Source organism: Amblyomma maculatum, chromosome 8 (genome assembly GCF_055883805.1).
Source record: "Amblyomma maculatum isolate TAMU_Amacu chromosome 8, ASM5588380v1, whole genome shotgun sequence".
Classification (NCBI taxonomy): Eukaryota; Metazoa; Arthropoda; class Arachnida; order Ixodida; family Ixodidae; genus Amblyomma; species Amblyomma maculatum.
In genome coordinates this window covers 68,230,055-68,251,557 of record NC_139351.1, presented here as the reverse complement: position 1 = coordinate 68,251,557, position 21,503 = coordinate 68,230,055, and the positions used below count along the sequence as shown (strand labels likewise).

Sequence of the window (21,503 nt, the reverse complement as noted above, 5' to 3'; positions counted from 1 at the left end):
TCGTCACTAATTTTTGTGTCCTTGAGCCCTGAGGATGGGGCAGACACTGACTAAAGCTATGGGCATAGCCGTTCTTTTCTGGATTGCAAACATGGCATCTTCCTGTCTTCTGCTCCTTTCCGAGAAGCAGGTTGTTTTTTGCCCTTAACAAAAATGTTGAGACAATAGAAGCCCTGTGGCTCATTGGCCAGAAAGGGTGTAGCAGTAACAGACAGTCTGTATCAATTGGAAAACAAAAACTAAACTCCAAACCTTCTTCTCATTTACAGGCACCTTGAGTTACGACAAAACATTTTATTTTCGATTTCCCAAGTATTTTGTCACTGCATGCTTTCATTTACACCGGCCAGTATCAGCTCCAGCACCTAGATACTGGAGCTGAATGTTGTCAGTAGGTCTTTTCACGTTCTCTACGGTATTATTTGCCCGAGGCTCATTTCTTTCGTTGCTGAAGCCCACAGAGAAACGGGACTGTGTTGGCAAGTCTGACATACTTGGTTAGTGTACGTGTGATGGGCACTTCATACGCGTGCTGAAGGCCCCCAAAGTACACATTAGATATACCAATGCCAGCTGCATTGGCATGCGACAGCAATACTAAGGTCTCCTACTGCCGTCATGAAGCAGCAGCTGTAACGAAGCATCAGCTGTAACGAAGAAATTGCAGGGTGACTCTGTTAAAGTAAATTTCAACTGCATAATGATAATAGTTATATTAAGTAAATAAATAAAATGGGAACCACATTAGCAACTCTCGTGTTGCACCCGTTTTGCTCTCAAGTAGCGAATGAAAAACAAAGCCAATATATAGGTGACCAATGTTCTGAGGTGAGCATAAACGACACAGCTACTACTAGTCAGGCAGCATGGACAGCTACCCCGCCGGGGTGACGCAGTGGTTACGGCGCTCAACTACTGTTCCCAGGGAAGCGGGATCGAATCCCGGCCTCGGCGGCCGCTTTTCGATGGAGGCGAAAAGCAAAGCATCCGTGTGCTGTGCGATGTCAGTGCGCGTTTAAAGAACCCCAGGTAGTCGAAATTTCTGGAGTCCTCCACTACGGCGTCTCTCATAGCCTGAGTCGCTTTGGGACGTTAAACCCTACAAACCAAACCAAACCAAGCATGGACAGCGCACTTCATGCCCTCCTAATTGTAGGTGCATGGTTTATGCTCCTCTCAGAGCTTTTCATAAACCACCAAGTAGCCCTGTTAAGACTTGGTGTCCAATCAAGGAGCCTTATCTCGCGAGGACCCTTCTGGCGATAGCATTCTTTGTAAAACCACTTTTCAGACTGGTTCTTCAGCGCTTGCCATGGTATCATTATTTTTTTTTTTTACCCTTAGCAGGGTTCTGAGCTTATTGACACTTTCAAACTTTGCAGTGTGGGCAAAGTCATCGCCGCCCAATACACTAGAGCCTCAGGAACTGTTCGAGAGAGTCTATCCGGAGGTAGTCAAGAGCTTTGAAGAGGAGAGAAGTCAGAAGGGCAAGAAAAAGACTCTGAACACCGACGGTATGTGGTTAAGACCATCTTCTCGTCCACCTGCAAACCATAAAAAGACTGCATGCTGGCCACAATAGTGTCATTTATTAAGTTCCAAAATAGAGAATGCAGCAGGGAAGTTCTGAGCCACTATTTCAAGAGCAAGAGTATATATGCAAAACTTTCTTCTGTAGATCTGCAGTTGTGGCAGTCACGCCTAATGTTCATATATAGAAATGCGTAGGTACTCATGAAAAGTGGGTCAGTTTTGGCATTTCTCAAACTAGAAATCTCTGTATGGGGAAAAGAACTCTGTTCGCACATTTCAAGATATTTCGGTGTTCAGAGATGCTGTATTTAACCGTCACCGGTCTCAAGGTCAGAACATTTTGCCTTCAAGAGTCCTTACCAAGGGTGTACCTTATTAGTTATCTGTAGCATAAAAGAGCATAGGATATGGTGTAGGCTGTGGAGGTCAAAGAAAACACTGACTGCTGCACTCCCTTTATCTGTGTTACTCCCTATTTTGTGCTTCACTGTGCTATTGATCAAATATTCCAACTAGGCTAGTTATATAGAATTTATACTACTTTTAATGCACAATAGTGCAGTAGTGAAGTAGCACAGCAGTGTAGGTTGTAAAATTGTGCAAGTGTAATGCAATCAATATATGCATTCATCAGGCATGGGCAGTGTCGAAGATATGCATGTATCTTCAATACTATTTTTCGATAGATTTCAGGTATTGATATATTAGGCGCCACGTGCAAACTATGTAAGTATAAGAGTGTCAGTAACAAAGATGCATTTTTTGTTTAATGTGTATTTTAATGATATTGAATACCAAAAAAAAAAACAAAAGAAAAAAAATTGTCACAGGTTCGAGGCTGCTGCATGTCAGACTTTGGGCTGGAGGTGCTCGCTAAATAAGCTATCAGTTCAGTTCAGTCCAGTCGTTCAGTCGTGTCCGACTCTTCGTGACCCTATGGACCATGTCACGCCACGCTTTCCGGTCTCTCACTATCTTCCTAACATCACATAACTTCATCTGCAGTGCTTCGAGGATGCCATCTAACCATCGCGTTCGCTGCCTACCCCTTCTCCGGCGACCCTCAACCTTTCCTAACATCAAATCTTTCTCCAGCGACTCCTCTCTTCTCATCAGATGACCAAAGTAGCTGAACTTTAACTTTAGAAATTGACCCTCCAATGAGCAGTCACGGTTTATGGTCGACAATATCGACTGATCTGATCTTCTGGCAGTCCAAGAAACTCTCAAGGGTCTTCGCCAGCACCACAATTCAAATGCGTCAATTCTTCGGCGGTCAGCCTTTTTCACAGTCCAACTCTCGCATCCATACATCACAACTGGAAAGACCATAGCACAAGTTATACGGATCTTGGCTGGCAGACTAATGTCTCTGCTCTTTACTAGGCGGTCAAAGCTAACCATTGCTCTCTTTCACAGAAGCAGGCGTCTCCTAATTTCATGGCTGCAGTCTCCTTCCGAGGTAATCTTGGAGCCCAAGAAGAGAAAATCTGTCACAGCTTCCACTTCTTGTCCATTGATGCTCCAGGACTTGATAGGGCAAGACGCCATGATCTTTGTCTTTTTAATGTTCAGTTTAAGCCCACACTTCTCACTCTCTTCTTGTACGCGCATCAGAAGTCTCTTGAGTTCCACTTCACTTTCTGCCATTAAAGTGGTATCATCTGCATATCTAAGGTTGCTGATACGTTTTCCAGCAATCTTCACTCCAGCTGAAGACTCGTCCAGACCGGCCTTCCTCATGATGCACTCTGCATATAGGTTAAATAGGCAGGGCGATAGTATGCAGCCTTGCCTCACTCCTTTCTCAATCGGAAACCAATCAGTAAGACCATGCCCAGTTCTGACTGTGGCCTCTTGTCCTTCATACAGGTTCCTGAGGAGACAGATGAGGTGAATTGGAACTCCCATCTCTTGGAGAGCTTGCCACAATCTGCTGTGATCTACGCAGTCAAACGCTTTCGCATAATCAATAAAGCAGAAGTAGATGGGTTTCTGGAACTCTCTTGATCCAGCGAAGGTTGGCAATTTGGTCTCTAGTTCCTCTGCCCTTGCGAAACCCAGCTTGCACGTCCGGAAGCTCCCGATCCACATACTGCTGCAACCTTCCTTGGAGGATTCTCAACATCACCTTGCTAGCATGCGAAATAAGCGCGATCGTGCGGTAGTTGGAACAATCTTTGGCACTGCCTTTCTTTGGAATGGGGATGTAAACTGACCTCCTCCAATCCTGTGGCCACTGCAGGGTTGTCCAAATCTTCTGGCATAATGTATGCAGAATGTTAACAGCGTCATGGCTGAGGTTTTGAACCAACTCAGCTGGAATGCCATCAATTCCGCTAGCTTTATTCTTAGCAAGGCTGGCTAAGGCCCAATCAACTTCACTCTTCAGGATGCCCGGCTCGAGATCAGTAATCACAACCGTCTTATGTTGGGTTTGCACATTCGGGTCCTTCTTGTACAGTTCTTCTGTGTATTCCTGCCACCTCTTCTTTATCTCTGAGGCTTCAGTGAGGTCCTTGCCTCGTTTGTCCTTTATCACGCCCAGCTTAGCACAGAAGCTTCCTTTGATATCTTTGATTGTCTTATACAGAGCTCTTGTGTTCCTTAATTGGCTGTTGTCCTCCGCTGCTTGGCACTGTATGTTCAAGAAGGCATTCTTATCTCTCCTTGCTATTTTCTGAAAATCCGCGTTGAGAACCTTGTATCTTTCTCTTTCCCCCATAACTTTTGCCATCCTCTTTTCCTCAGGTATTTGCAAAGTCTCTTCAGATAACCAGTTTGCTTTCTTGCATTTCTTTTGCTTTGGAACTACTTTAGTAGCAACTTCTTGTATGATATCACGAACATTAGTCCACATCTCATCGGGCTTTCTGTCTTCTTGATCTATTTCTTGAAATCGATTCCTCACTTCCACAGCATATTCTAATGGAATTTGATCCAAATCATACCTGAAAGGCCTTCTAGTTTTCTGCGTTTTCCTCAATCAAAGCTTAATTTTGGCAACAAGAAGCTGATGATCGGTGCCACAATCGGCCCCAGGCCTTGTTTTTACTACTTGTATAACGCTTCTCCATCTCTGCCGGCAAAGAATATAATCGATCTGATTCCTGTACAGACCGTCCGGTGAAGTCCACGTGCACAGGCACCTCTTGTGCTGTTGAAAATGAGTACTATTCGCTATGGTCAGGTTGTTTTCTTGACAAAACTCTACTAGCCTCTGCCCAGCTTCATTTGGCTCGCCAAGACCGAACTTGCCTATAATTCCGGATATTTCTTCACTCCCGACCTTAGCATTCCAGTCTCCTATGAGGAAAACGACATTTGATGATGGGGCGTGGTCTAAAAGGCATTGTAGGTCCACATAAAATCTCTCAACGTCAGCTTCTTCAGCAGTAGTGGTCGGTGCATAGACTTGGATAACTGTTATGTTGAAAGGGTGACCTTGGATCCGAAGTGAAATCATTCGGTCGTTTTTGGGGTTGTACCCTAGCACTGTTTTGCCCATTCTTCTGTTTACTATGAGAGCGACCCCATTCCTTCTCTTGGATTCGTGCCCACAATAAAAGACATAATGGTCGCCGGAGTTAAATTCTCCCATTCTGGTCCACTTGAGCTCGCTGATACCCAAGATATCAATGTTCAATCTGTCCATTTCTCGCTTGACGACATCCAGTTTACCTTGCGTCATAGATCTTACATTCCATGTTGCTATGTGATATATCTCCTTGCAACATCGGACTTTCCGGTCGCTTCCCGACACATCCACAACTGAGCGTTCTTTTGGCTTTAGCCCAGCCGCTTCATTCGTCCTGGAGCTATTAGGAATCGCCCTTTGTTCATCCCCAGTAACATGTGGGACGCGTTCCAACCTGGGGGGCTCATCTTCCGCCGCCATATCTTTAATGGTATTGTGACTGGCCATAAGGTTTTCTTGGCAGGAAATACTGGAGTGGGTTGCCATTACCTTCTCCAGTGAATCACATTTTGTCAGAACTCTCTGCCGTGACCTGTCTATCTTGGGTGGCCCTATACAGCAGAGCTCACGACTTCATCGAGTTTCGCAAGCCCCTCTGCCACGACAAGGCAGTGATCCATGAAGGGGCTATAGCTATAGCACACTCAAAAATGGTGATTGACGAAATTAGGAAGAGACTATGCCAACGCTGTTGACCCCATCACTCTACTTTCTTCCTACATTTTTTGTTTGGCATATAGACGACAGATGTGTTGCGCCAGAATGGTGACAGAAGGATGAGGGCACAGGCTGAGTGTTGTGGTAAAAACAACATCCGTATGTCAAGTTGTTGTGGTTACGAGCAGAATTGGAACATTTTCGCCATCATGCTCATCAGCTTACGGAGTTTTTGTTGTTGACTCTGTCAGCGCAATAAAATTCACGCACTAAACCTCTTTAACAACAGTGCTCTTTTTAACAATTGATAACCATTGTGAAAAAGGCTGACCGCCGAAGAATTGACGCGTTTGAATTGTGGTGCTGGCGAAGACTCTTGAGAGTTCCTTGGACTGCCAGAAGATCAAATCAGTCGATATTGTCGACCATAAACCCTTACTGCTCATTGGAGGGTCAAATTCTAAAGTTAAAGCTCAGCTACTTTGGTCATCTGATGAGAAGAGAGGAGTCGCTGGAGAAAGATTTGATGTTGGGAAAGGCTGAGGGTTGCCGGAGAAGGGGTAGGCAGCGAACGCGATGGTTAGATGGCATCCTCGAGGCACTGCAGATGAAGTTATGTGATGTTAGGAAGATAGTGAGAGACCGGAAAGCGTGGCGTGACATGGTCCATAGGGTCACGAAGAGTCGGACACGACTGAACGACTGAACTAAGAACCATTGTTAAAGAGAGTGTTCATCAAACACGACAAGGCTGCGATCTCGTCAGTTCTCGTGCAGAGAGGTTTCTCATTTGCTCCACTTATCATGGTCACATCGTGGTGCCTTGAGGACCATTGATTTGAGTAAATGTAACATCCAGATAACAGTCGTTAGCAAGATATGTCTTTCTTAATAAAAACCTCCAACTCGTTTTTTATTTATTTATTTATTTATTTATTTTCAGCTTTTAACCCAGAAGGTCCAACGTCAAAGGACAAATAAATACAATTCTGAGGAAATAACTGTTCAGACGAAGCTTGCACCTTTTAGCACACGACAAAGGCAGAGGCAGCCTGGTAAATACTGCAGTAACGAATAGAAACCCCTTCAAAAAGTTTGAAATTTATTTACATGTAGTCAAGCTCTCGAAGAGTAGTTTGCATGAAGAATGTTAGCTTAATTTAAAGCGATTTTGCTATACTGCGGAAGAAATCGTGTCGTCACTGTGCTTTGGTCGAATGTTGAGATTTTAACAGAGCCAGCTGTGGTGGTAGTTCACCTTACTGAAATCCATGTGAATAGATTTGTTTAAGCAATGTTATATTGAATACAATACAAAAAAATTCTAAGAATGTTGCAGAAATTTTATAATGTAGCTAACTATATTACCAGCTTTATGAAGGTTAGCAATCTTATTGATGTATTGAAGTATAGGTGATACAGTACCAAGCATCTGTATCAGAAAATAATTTCTATCTTACAGTACTATCTCGTGAGGTATCAGAAATTCAATTTCGGAGAGTATTAAACATCAGTGTTGAGAAAGGGTTTTTTTTTATTTATTTTATTTTTATTTTCCCAATACATATTTATGCCCAGACCTGGCATATATGCTCCTGTAGATGTAGTTGAATGTATCTGCATGTCTCTCTGAGTGCTCTTGTAAGTATGCAAAATTTTTATTCTTTTATTCCCTTGCAAGTATGGAAGAACGTAGACCTATTTACCAGCAATGATCTGTGATAGAAGCAAGATGGTACTGTTTTAGCAGGCTAGGGGTAAAAAGCTGGGGATATTTGCCATAGATTGCATGTAAAAATCTTCAAAGCAGTTTTTTCATTTCACAGTACTCCTATGTGGTTGTTGCTTTGTCAGTGAAGGCCGAGCTCATTCGAGAACAATATTATATAGAACGCCGTTTCAGAGCCAACATATATATTTAAAACACCGCAGTATGTACTTGCCGATGCTACCGTTTGGTAGGGTACCATGCAGTAACATAGCACTTAGAAGTTTTTAAACAAAGCATTTGGAAATTATTTTCTTATTTCATAATTTACCTCCAAATGTGGCTGTTCATTAACCACTGGCAAGAACTTTTAAAGACTTTGCAAAAATAGTATACAATGTCATTTTGAAGCTGTCATCTTTTTAAAACATCACCATAAACATGTGCTTCTAGAGGTTGTACCTTACCCTTTATATGCTCAGTAAATACATTTGATAACTGATTACATTAATAGGTTTGGAGATAATGTGCAACTTGTGGCACTTTCAAACCTTGTGGGTTGCAAGATGTCTAAGTGCAAAAAAAAAAATGATTTCTTTCCACAGGAAGTAACAGTGACATACGAGGATACTTCAACGTAGTTGCTTCTGGAAAGCAGCAGCCGGAGGCCGCCGAGAAAAGTGGAAAGGTGACTGAAGACAAGCCAGAAACCTGTACCAGCGACGCCACTTCGAAAAAGTCAAAAGCCCCATCGACCAGCCGGCGCCGTGCACCTGTGACGCGGACTCGGAAACCAAAGCCACCGTCACCTAAAACAGCATCTGGAGCGATGGATCGGTTCTTGGAAAAGTCTCCCAAGTCCCCTGTCAAGTCCTTGAATGAGTCGCTCGACTCTTCATTCGACGATTTCAATGTGCCGCTCTCGGAAAGGATCACTGCGGCCCCACATAGGGCAGCTGTTTCTGAGCCACCAAGTTCAACAAAAGAGGCCCTCCTGCAAGAACCCATAAAGTTAATCAATTCAGTGATGGAAGAATCTGTGGGGGTCACAGAGGAAGTACCAAGTTCTGGAAAAGAATTTTCGGAGATTGAAACCACTGGGAAAAATTTAGTAGGCTTACCTCGACCTGTAGACATTAGAACTTCATTGACAGAGCCCCCACAAGAGGGTGTCACAGTCCTACACCAGCAAGACTTAACGACACTGTCTGATAACCTGACAAGCAAAGGGAAGTCAATAAATTCTCCTAGTGTCTCAAGACCGCCAGAGAAAGTGAAAGACATTGAGGACATAGCGGATTCAGTGCAGACGGACATAGAAAGAAGTGCTTCCAATCCTGAGGATGGAATCATGTCAGAGGATTCTGGGAAACCTTCTCAGCCAAGAGAATTCTACCTTTCTTTGTCGGAATCACTTAAGGAAGAGTTTATGACATCGGTGCAACTCAGTGACAGCGATGATGATGACAGAAAAGAGGGTGTCGGCTGCACGCCACCAAAACGAAGAAACATTTCTTCACGCATGAGCGTAAGGTCGCCTTCAAAAGGCACTCGAGATTACCTTGCAGGCGGAGACATCACCAGAGTACCGATTTCAGACTCCACGGAACTCGAAGGAAAGTCACCGAGTCGACTCAGCTCTGGAAAACGCAGACTTTGCTTTGAGCAAATAACTTCTACTCCCGTGACTCAAGAGTGCTTTCCAAGAGTTGAAATGAAAATCGAAAGCCTACCAGAAGACACATCGACATTGAGAAAATGTAGTAGTGTTAGTCCGGAGGATTTCAGCAGCTACGACCAATCGAAACCTCTCTTCGACTCCGTAGGTGAATCTTTCGAATCGCCAGACAAAAGTAAGCCATCAGTTATTGTCATATCTGATGATGAAGATTGACAAGCTTGTGACATTATTGTTTTAGAAGAATGGTCCTGTGGTAATTGTTTAGAGTTAAACCCACTATTGATCGTGATGAGCTACAAGATTGTGCATCACTATATTATGGAAAAGATGGTGGCTTTTGTTTTAGCTACTCTACACAGATGTGTGTTTTCTCTTGGGAGATGGTAAGCACCATCTAAACTAATACTAAAGGGAAAAGCACAAGAGAAGTTTGGTAATGCTTTGTCCTAATTGTGGCTCTTTCCGATAGTGCACTGCGTTCAGATGATTGCTGATTGTTTTAATGGCATTCTAGTTATTGCTAGTCTTTGTGAAACTTTATGAAGCTGTTTGTAATATGTTTTGCTTGTTTCTGTCAGTAATGTGTTGGCCTGCAGGAGATCTAAATGTGGGCAGAGTTCTCAGCTATAACTGCACTTGCTCGTTTACTGGACCTTGTATAATCTTCATTGTGAACTTTGGTCGACTTTATAATTTGGGTGCCATTCACTAAACTGGTGACTCAGTGGTTAAGGCTCTTGATTAAAGAGCCGGAGAACGCAATTTCAATCCTATGTGCGTCAAAACACAAGACACCCGTGCATAATATGATGTCAGTGCACGTTATAGAATACCATGTGGTCAAAATTATCCGAGGCCTTCTACTGCGCATTTCTCACAGCTTTAAGATTTTGGACCCTATAAACCAAACCAAGCCAAGTCAGCTGTTGTTCATATAAATTTTGTTCTACTGGCAGCTCTTGGATGATAAATAAGCACAAATGTTTTGATTAGGTGATCTGAACAAACTGGTGAACAGCAGTTGCTGGCTTGACCGGAGAAACCACGATTGTGTAATTAGATTGTAAGCTTCGTGCAATTGTGTGCAAACTTTTGTTAGTTATAATATTCGATTGCCTATTTTGTTCAAATCAAGCCTAAGCAGGACTGAGTTGCTGGCAGCCTTGTCCTTGAATACCTGATAAGTCTTGTAATGTATGTAAGTGAAAATGGTGTCTTTGTATCTGTGTAAATTTTTACATGCCTCATGATCAGCCTTTTTCACAAGGCCGCTCTGGACATGCACGCCTCAGCCCTGGTTGAAAACAAACCACTAATCCCAGCTGCACATGCGCAGTTCTTGGCCTCCACGATCAGCGCAGCTGTAACTGATCTCGGAGGCCATGTGTAGTTAATATTCGTAATGGGAGTATGCAATAGATGGTGGTAGCTGCCTCTCCCAAAGACATTTTCAACCAGTAGCAGACGAATTTTCAACCGCTCCCAGAGGGCACCACGGTTTGTGAAGAAGGCAGATTGTGAATTCTAGATACAACATAGCTAAAGCAGAACTGAATCGTGTGTTTTTAAGTCGGCCCGGAAATGGCCGACTCCTGTGCATATGTTTGGAACTTTAACTTGTGAACTGCATCTTGTTCAAGAAAGGGCATTGATGTTATTATGTGTGCACTGCATATACAGCCTTAGTCAAAAGTTTTCAGGCCATATGGTTTGCTTTTGAGTAGAGCTGTGCAAATTTAAAATGTTTGGGTGAATTTAGTAGGAAAAATGAGTAATAAATCGAATTGAATAGTTTCGAATTCCTTCTACTGTTTTTCATTACTTTGGACATCAGTAAAGTTAGTTCAAACTAAAGAGAAATGCTCATCAAGAAAACATAGTCATGAAACTGAAAAGAAATGGACATATTAAACTGTATTTGCAACCATAAGCAACATAGTCCCGCCGGGGTGGCGCAGTGGTTAGGGCGCTCGACTACTGTTCGCAAGGACGCGGGATCGAATCCCAGCCTCGGCGGCTGCTTTTCAATGGCGGCGAAAAGCAAGGCGCCCGTGAACTGTGTGATGTCAGTGCACGTTAAAGAATCCCAGGTGGTCGAGATTTCCGGAGCCCTCCACTACAGCGTCTCTCATAGCGTAAGCCATTTTGGGACATGAAACCCCACAAACCAAACCAGAAAAAACAGGCACCTGTGTACTGTGCGATGTCAGTGCATGTTAAAGAACCTCAGGTGGTCAAAATTCCTGGAGCTCTCCACTACAGCGTCTCTCATAGCCTGAGCAACTTTGGGACATTAATCCCCACAAACCAAACCAGAAAAGCCAGGCACCTGTGTTGTGCGATGTCAGTGCACATTAAAAAAAACCTGGTGGTCAAAATTTCTGGAGCTCTCCACTACAGCATCTCTCATAGCCTGAGCAGCTTTGAGACATTAAGCCCCACAAACCAAACCAGAAAAGCCAGGCACCGGTGATGTACGATGTCAATGCACATTAAAAAACCCTGGTGGTCAAAATTTCAGGAGCTCTCCACTACAGCGTCTCTCATAGCCTGAGCAACTTTGGGACATTAAACCCCACAAACCAAACCAGAAAAGCGAGGCACCCGTGTGCTATGTGATGTCAGTGCACGTTAAAGAACCCCAGGTAGTTGAAATTTCCGGAGCCCTCTACTACAGCGTCTCTCATAGCCTCAGTCTCTTTGGGACATAAGCCATACAAACCAAACCAACCTTAGGCACTACCAAGACCAAAGGACTTGAAACATGAGGGTGAGGCTTCTGTTTGCTTTACGGATCTTCGGGGTCATCTAAGTGCAAACCGCAGAGCAAATTATATGGCCTGAAAGCTTTTGAGCATGACTATACCCTTGTAACAAAGAGAACGAAACTTGAGTAACTTTTATAACTTTACATATTTGCTTGACATTTGTGCTTTTTTGTTAAAGAGCTCATCTTCAGCTTGACAGAAAATTGAACCACAAGCTCTCTTCTTGCTATTGCTGTATGTGTGTCAATTATACTAGTGTTAGTACCTTACAGCCTCAGTTGTTTTCTAAGCTATTGCTTCCCACTATCCTCCAAATTTTGCATCAAGGACCCCAACTGTTGCTGCTAGAAGATAGATATGCTTTACAAAATTTTATTGCAAGTTGTGCGTGAAGCGTTTTATGTGTTGACTAAATGCCCACGAAGTATAGATTCAAGAAATTGGTGCCCTTCTTTGGCAGATGTCCGTAAACATTTTGTTGCATCTGAATTACTGATCAACTTTCAACTATGTCTGTTCTGATATTGTTTCCAAATGTCACTTATTTTGAGACAGCAAAAGAGCAATTGCGTTTTTGACAAGCGTAAATGGTTAGGCGAGCCAATGTGCTTTGCGTCAGGATGGTGTACAGTGCAAACATGCTAACTGATGGAACAGACGTAGTAGAAGGGATATTAGCGTTACTGAATCGCACTGTGTGCTATCCATTTTTGAGCAAACCGCTGAGGAAAGAAAAGGCAGTATATTTTATTCATAACCCTTTCCTGAATGTAGTATATTTACAAACAAACTTTTGCAAACTGTCGATCGATTCGACAAAGCTCTGATTTAAGCATGCCGTTTTAACAATCTTGCACACAGTTTTCATTAACTAATACAGCACATTTGCTACATACCACAACAGTTTTGATTCTACAAAATGTGGCACTTGGTTTGAGACTGTTTGTCAGTACATCTATAATGCCACCATTATCAATCGGCTTCTATAAAATGTGGTATCCTATACAACCGCTGAGTCTACCTAAATAGTTTAAACCTTGTCGCTGCATTATCAGCCAACAACTTGAGGTCGTAGCTCGCCGATACGATGACATGCCTGTTGTGAACATGTGGTATCAAAATCAAACATTAAATGACACTCCTCGAACGTATACATGTGGATTTTCTTTCACACATCTTGGAGATTGTTGCCCCCACGACATTCAATTCTCCAAGCACATGTGTAGAATGTGGAAATGATACACCACACAATATGTTAGCAACATGTACGAGTGCCTTACTTTTTGACACCAGCAACTGTGGACAGCACATATTGGGATGTGTAGCCCAAGCACACTAGGAAACAAAGAACAGCAGAGTACTGAACTTGAGGCCCTCACTCATGGCCTAAACCCCGACCGAGGCCCACGGCTTCAAGCCTGGTCCCGGCCCGTGCCCACTCAGTTATCTCTCTACTGAGCCCTGCTTGGCCCGCAAAACTCAGTGGGGCCCAGTCCAGGTCCATTCTCACAGTAACATGTAAACTAAATTGCTCACTGTAAGCAAGTACACTTACTGCACAAACAATTGGCTGGCTAATAAGTTTAAATTGCATTAACACTTGAGAAAATTGTTCTTTAATACAAAAAGAAATAACTAGTCGCATTCGCTTAGCCAGATTTTTGAACGGTGGTCTCATGGGTGCACAGAGATAACATATAAGAACTCGGAAGTTTCAGGAACCAAGTGAATAGGGTTGCATACAGGCATGTTGCCTACTTTGCATTCCCTCAAAATTTTTTATCAGTCATATTTTACAGCCTGCAATTCCTAAATATTGTAGTGCCTTCAAAGTAATTAGAATTACTCCTTTTGAATGAATGCAATTTCACAGGTTGAATTCAAGGCCAAACTGTATTGCCTTTCAAAGAGACAAAAAGCTAAAGGCCATGCATATTACGTGATGCATGTAGAAAGACCTACAAGTGTCTACAAGTGGTATAAGACCTATAAGTGGTAACTAATGTTTTATCTCCAATGCCTTTCTTATAGCCCACAAATGTGTTATGATGAGCAGTTGACGAGTAAATGAGAATGGTTGAAATTTACTCGAACTGATGAAACACAAGATAATGCACGAACCACGTGAACCGTGCTGAAGACGTGTGGAGGAATATAAGCTAATAATGTCACCGTCTCTGCATTAGTAAAAGAAAATGGTCATGTGTCTAAAAGAGAGCATCAAAAATCAGCATCAGCACTTATGCTCTATGCTGAGAAGCTTCATTTCAAACAAACACTGGTGGAGGATCATCTTTTAGGAAGGCAATAAAATAGCGCTCAAATCACCAATTGTTTGGAACGTATTTAATAAAACACAAATGCATGCTCAGCCCAAACTGACCCTGCAGCGACGGTGCAGTTGTTAGGGCGCTCGACTGCTGTGCGCAAGTATGCGCAATCGAATACCGGCCTCGACGGCTTTTCGATGAGGGCAACAAGCAAGGCGCCCGTGTGCTGCGCAATGTCAATGCATGTTAAAGAACCCCAGGCAGTCGAAACTTCCGAAGCCCTCCATTGCAGCATATCTTATAGCCTGAGTCACCCTGGGATATTAAACCCCATAAACCAATCCGTACCAATCTAAATCGCTTGATAGGGTACAACTATGAGAGTCCTTATCCATTACTACAAAGCCTTCAACACATAACTATTTTATAGTTTATTAATATCTCAAAACTGCTCTAAGCCAAAAAATTTTAATTCAAAAATGCAGTAGCTAGCCCGGCTCATAATCTTAAAGCCATCTAAGACATGTTTTGAATATTTGGATAGCTATTAAAATTAGAAAACTCAAAAGAGAAAGATTTATTTCACGAGGTTGCACAAAAAAAAAAAAAAATACACAATAAAATCTTCATATTTTACACATCTAGGGCCTGCTGAGTTTTAGGGAATTTACACTTGTAAGTTGATCATAGCTTCTCTCCTTCTCAAAGAAAGGACGAAGCTCGAGCAACACTTTGCGGGCCTTGTCAATGGCAGGGTTGTTCATTTTTGGGTTAAAGCAGATTTTGCCTGATTTTTGCGCTGGGAACATGATCCTGAAAAATCTAGTAAAACCTAATGTTCCCCCTATTTCTGCAAAAACTGTGCGCACGGTACTAGAATTCGGTTTCAATGCCAAGGTACCAAAAATGACAATGCCTATGCCTGCTTATTTCACATTCAAGAGTACCTTATTTTCCAGTTTACAAGATGCACCCTCATATTTAGAGGCTTTTGCGCTGCATAAAACTGTTGTAAGCAGATTTAAACAGCTTTAAAGCTGTCTGCGCTGTGCTTGCATTTCACCTACAAATGTTGCACAAAACGAGAAAAAAAGCATATGAAACACACAGTTGTATCGTATGCACCAGTAAACTCTTTGTTTAAAAAATGCGTCCTATGTACAGGAAAATGTGGTATATATTGATGATGATGTAATAAAGAAAGTTGCTACTCGGAGTGAATCACAGAGTTTATTGCATTTCTGACAAAATAAACAACACACCTTTCACTTCTACAAACGAAGGCAGCTGCCGTCATACATGCACACACTGTTACGTGAACAAAGTGTTCTCAATGTGTTGTGCCCTGTGAGCATCTTTGGTATTCGATCAGAATCACATTGGTAAACAAAAATAAGAATACAATGCACTGTGCCGAGTTTTTCAACATCGTACCATCCGCGTCAATGCTTCCGAGTATGACCCATATTTAAGGGTGGAGGATTCTTCCGGAGAAGAGTGGAAATCCGGGCCAGTTGGTAAATTGTGAAGTTGGTATATTCTGCCATTTTCATGAGTGACCCTGAATACGCATTTGCACCATAGCAGAGGGGGGTATTGAAACTATCAGTACAGGCCCTAACCACAGTGAAAACAATGCAAATTGTTGAGCTGTAACAGCTACTGCAGACAATGTAAGCACTGTTTTTGCATTCTAACCATACCTGGAAAAGGGAGGAATGCCTCATACACGAGGTTCACGTAACATTCCAGTCGACAGCCTTCTCTCCCAAGTGAACCAGGCACAAACAGCTGTTTTTTAAACACAGACAATGCACATGCACACTTCAACATGTAAAATGCTGAAAAAAAAAAAAAAAAATTTCACACACGAGTCAGTTTCACAGAGATGGTGTATCGGAGCACCACCTTGAACAGTGGCCATTTTTTAAACACCACTTTAAGCAACTCTCTCAGCACATTTCCAACCATACCTACAAGGCAACGTTCTTAGATAAGAGACAGTTGAAAAACTGCGCGCTGCAGAGTCGGCCCAAACAGTTGGCCATCTGGAGGCCTGCCAATCTCAAAATGACAGCAGCGCCCCTCCCCCACACTGCGGTGGATGATTAAAGCAGAAATTTTAAATGCTACTAACCCTCTTCTTTCAGCAACGCAATGGAAAATAAAACTGCATTTGCATTTTTTAAACACACTTTTGTACACATGAAAAGCCATCGCGTTTGCAAACGTATCTCAAGCAGGCAGGAAGCAGACATGCCTGAGCTGCGTCTGCAACCTCCTTGCTTCAGATGCGTCAGTAGACATGGTGGCTTTCATATGTGTACAAAAATGTGTTCAAAAACACAAATGCAGCTTTATTTTCCATAGTGCTGCTGAAAGAAGAGGGCTAGTAGCATTTAAAATTCCGTTTTAATCATCCACTGCAATGTGGGGGAGGGGCGCCAGATGGCAGACAGTTTGAGCCCACTCCGCAGCGCGGCGTGCTAACACAGTTTTGTTACTGGCTCTACCTAAGAACGTTGCTACAAGGAGAGCTGCAGCCAGAAATTCAAGCATGCAAACACGTCGCTGCTTCATGCAAAACGCCAAGATAAATCATTGGCCATAATGAACAAGCAACAGAAAAAAATAATGCCCAAGTACATAACAGAGTGTTTCAGCAATACAGGAAGAAATAACATGAAGGTAAATTACAAAAGAAACACTTGCACAGCAAGTGAAGCTGCTTGTAGCGCCAATCCACTGCTTGCAGATACTGAGCAGACTTAAGAGTATGTTGTAGATGCCAGGACGGCACTTGAAACGACGATCAGTTTCCTTAAATGGCTTCAATGTCCGCTACTGCATGACTAGCAAGGTCACTTTTACTTCAACGACAAAATGCCCTAGAAACCATCCCTGCCCGCTACCTTCTGAAATAAACTGCATATCACAACTTTGTTTCATAACCTGGGTTGATGCTGCTAATAGCATTAGCACAATTGTAAGCACTCCGTTTTTTAAAACCTTGTGTGTTTAAACTAAGGAAACGGGGAGTTTGAAAGAAAACTAGAATTGAAATGCTCAAATTCATTGACTTATATGTTTACGACAACAGCCAACTTAGACTCTGAAGGCTTTCCAAGTCTAGTCTGCTTAAGAACCACAGAAATGATGATCTTCTAATAGATTTTTTTTTTTTTTTTTTGTAAATGCCACCTAGCAACATGGATAACAATACATGCGTACATAAAGCTCTGCCATAAGGCAACACAACAGTTCTCCAAGGAAACTTGCCTAATGGAATCGCTAGGGAAGATGCTTCAATGCCGAGCATTCCATAAGCAGTAAACAAAATGCGCTTCGGTAGTTTTGAAAGCAAATAATAAAACATACACGATTACAGTGAGGGGCCTATTATAGTCCAGATATAGTAATTGGGTAGTGTCGTGGTATGCCCAGCAAATCCATGTTTTTGCACAAAAATAAAAAAAGTGGATGCATAAAACGTATTATAGTCCAGATATAGTAATTGGGTAGTGTCGTGGTATGCCCAGCAAATCCATGTTTTTGCACAAAAATAAAAAAAGTGGATGCATAAAACGCCACTCTCAGAACTGCAGGAGAGAAATGCTAGAAACTGGAGCCATAACCAGTCTAAAGTATTAAGCAACACATTAGTAGCGCGAAAATTTTACCGCTATCTTTGGAGAGAGCTTGGAATAGATATATTCAGCTAAATTCATGTGCATGCAAATTAGACTGCATACCGTTAACTTTTCAAGCAGTATGTCCTGAATACAGGGGCTTAAATTAATGCACTAATGTTGCATTCCAAAACTCATGAAAGTGGATATACATCAGTAATCGCCTATGGCACAATAAGTTGGATCTGCATCAATCAAAAGTTACTGTCAAAGTGATACGGTTTGCCAGATCAGAGATGAGAGAAGGAAGAAAATAGTAAGTGTAAGAATGGCAAGGTAATAGGGCAACGAGTGAACCTCTAGCTGCAAATGATTTGTATTTCTCAAGATCCCCGAGTCGTCAAACCTGTATAGAAAATGAGGAGGCAAGGAATGTATGAATACTCTGAATCTCGACCTGTGCGAAAGAAACATTCCAACAACAAAAAACAGTACCCCACAAGATAGCTAAGATGACGTAATCAGATTGCCAGGCTACAGCAGAGCTGACATAGACATATCTGTTAACCTCATCAAGCTTTCAGCTGCCGCTGCTCTTAGCCAAGGCAAATCAGAGAGTTCAAACGCGACAGCGTTAAAGGCCCCATTCTCCAAAAAATCCGGCACCGGTGCTGCGAGCAAAAAATTACGGGCACAGCCCTGGAAGGTGGTATAGTTAATAGGTGATGTGGCTCTGGCAAAAAACAACACACTAAATAGCGAATGAACGCTCCGAGTGTACAAAAGAGGCAAAGTGTTGCTGTCCCCAAAAGATGGCACTTCTTTCTGATCATAAAAAATGTTGGACTGCATTCAAGTTATCGTAGCTGAGTGCAGATATATCAAACCTGGATACTTCGAATGACTGGTTATATTAAAAACACAGATTATTCCCCCTGAGAATGTCATGTAAAAGCACAGGAATGCTTCACTGCACAATGAACCTCAATTTCACTGTCCACTTGACAAATTGAACGGAGCGCTGCACACCTGGAAGTGATGTTTCTCCTAATTACACTCTTCAATCGCTTTCCACGCGCGGAGAGAGGTCAGCTGCGCGGCCTTGGGTGCCTGAACCGCATAATGAAGAGAACGTCGGGTGTCACTGAGGGTGGCCTTCGGACTTGTGCCCTCTTTTTCCATGTCACATCGCTGTTACACAACAAAGCCAACTTAAACTAAGGTGTGACGATCCTCACAATGCTAGTTTTAGTGTACTGACAACAGCATTAATCAGACCTCCCTTTATAGTAGGTAGTGGCTAGTTACAAAGCAGTCTCCTGCGTCTGATGCGAGGCAGGTTAGGTCCCGAGAGAGGGGAGCTGCTGGCATGTCACAGCGAGAAGCATATAATTAGCATGGATGCAACGTATTCTTGTTACTAGGTTACAAATCAGAGTTATACATAATTATTTGAAATACATTGTAATTTTTTTTCCAGACAGCAACATTTCATGTAATTCAGTTACCTTTTTCTGTAATTTATTACTGATAATCAATTAATTACAAACAAAGGCTACAGGGTAATTGGACACAAAACGGTGCTCGTGGCTTTCTGGCCTGTTGCACTCTCCGCGGTCTTTGTTCTTGGTGTAGCTGGTGCCATCTATGGATGCCGCGTGTGATAAGTCATGCCTAGCTGATTTGTTAATAAAAAGGATAATTTTTATTTAATTTAAACATTTCTTGATGTCAGCAGTGTCAAAATTATGCCAGAAATTATGACTATTGAAAATGTAGTAACCTAATAGTAATCGATAAGTGTTCTGTAATTGACTGCTGTGATCAACTACATTTCAGGTAGGAGTATTTGTAATTGTAATCGGTTCCATATTTTCTATATTGTACAGGACTGTTACAAATAAGGTTATACATCGCCATTTTTTACACATAATTATAGATATACCAAGCTATTTTGCAATCAAACTATTTCACGATTGCCTTCGAGTTCATACATCCAGATTCGATTGCATATTAATAAAATGTGAAACAACTAAATTGGACAACAGTTCAGGAACCAAGAAAGAGAGATGAAATGCGATATATTGTTAGTTTAGTTTTTAAGAAAGTAAAGTGGCAAGAATTTTCAAATGAAGGTAAGGGTCAGGAGTAAAATAAAAGGTGGAAAATGCAATTACTGGTTAAACAAAAAAATGGCATGATTGAAACGATTGAGCAGCACCAACAGAGGGTACTGGAGAGAAGTCGGATGCTTTAACACTCACAGAATGTACGGGAGAAAAGTGCTAGTGTCGACCATTATTTTGTCCAGCCAGACCATTAGCACCGTTTCATTGTTTCTGTTATAATGAATCAACAAGTCTGACTTGGCTTTCTTCTTTAGCAGCGTGAATGTGAGAAGCGTGCATACAGCATTACATTCAAATACCTCAGACGAGTGTTATCTGCGCTCATCTAAATATTGCAGTCACTTCTGTACAATAATCACAGTGGGAAAGCGTGCTCACCGAGAAGAAATTAGAGCTGCTCAACCACTGTAGCTAAGCGCAGCGTAAGAAACAAATTTTAGACACGAATGTCATCACCCCTTCCCCTCGCTTAAGTACCGTTTGCCCAAACAAGAGAATAGGATCAGAAATACAGGCTAGCAATGCGAAATTAAGACAAACAAATCCTCTCCATCCATTTTTTAAAGGTGGGGGAGAGTCAATTTTACTTTTCAATATTTTGGTAAGAGGGCGGTCCATGCCTTTGACCAAAGAACAGATAAAGGAGTGAAATGCCAGGTACAACATAATGAAAGCTAGCCACCAGCAAAGCAATGCATATAGAGCTTACGTGATAGTGAATGGCGACCCGGGTGAATGCAAATGGTTCTCTAACAGCATTAAGGATCCTGCTGAATGGAAAACGAAGCATTTGTCAGCGATGAGACAGGAAAATCCTGATTAGTTGAAAGAGAACACAGCTAAGGGTGTGCCAACATTCGAAATTTCAAATACGAATCAAACATGTTCGTTCTTCTTATTTTGATTTGTATCCATATTTGAAAAACTGATACCGTAGAACCCCGCTATAGTAAACTCTGATATAGTGAAGTGAAACTGAAGTCCCAGATAGACAACTGTACATTTTTCCCCCTTTATAGTAAAGACATTTTTGATAAAACTCGGTTATAGTAAAGTGCGTCTGGCTGCGGCGACGACTTCCACGATATGACATCGCCGCCCGCGCACTACATAGAATCGCGAGGCAAAGATTTGAAAACAAAAATAACACCAAGTGTTCTTTTAAGCGGCTTTACCACTAGGCTTAGCAGCATTCAGGAGAGGCCTACTTTATGGAAGCCCTGGAGCTGTGCGGAAAGCACATAGCGCATAGGGAAAAAAAATAAAGCTCTCTACAAACGTGGAAAGGAGGCGGTGCGGTCCGTTCAGAAAGTAAAGAATAGTAAAAATACAGCAAGAAATAGGGAAGGGGAAGAATAGGCCGAACATTCACAGCACTGTGCAGCACGAAGCATGAGGCAGCGGAGGCAAGAAGTGGAGGTGCAGCGTGTGCGGTTTTGCAATACTTGACTGCCACGCGCATTCATCATTTATTGCCTCTTAAAAGACAAAAACTGCAAAAAGTGACATCATATTCTTGCAAGGCTTTAGTTTTCATATTAAATCATATTTTAGATATATTGTCCTCATGCTTAAGAGGTACTTCCACAAGATGTAAAAAATTTTTATAACTGGAAAAGATTGCACAAAGAGATAAGGAAGAGATGGAAG

At 42.2% G+C, this 21,503-nt stretch overlaps 1 protein-coding gene across 1 annotated transcript in view; it reads left to right on the top strand.

Annotated features, from left to right (window-relative positions):
- Positions 1–15,496, top strand: part of LOC146181403 (flap endonuclease GEN homolog 1-like) — a 44,298-nt gene extending 28,802 nt beyond the window's left edge. The window contains exons 11-12 of the mRNA XM_084576445.1: positions 1,383–1,514; positions 7,982–15,496. Of these exons, the coding sequence (XP_084432571.1) occupies positions 1,383–1,514; positions 7,982–9,270 (1,421 nt within the window). The 3' untranslated portion in view covers positions 9,271–15,496. The remainder of the gene's footprint in view (positions 1–1,382; positions 1,515–7,981) is intronic.
- Positions 15,497–21,503: the final 6,007 nt, after the last annotated feature.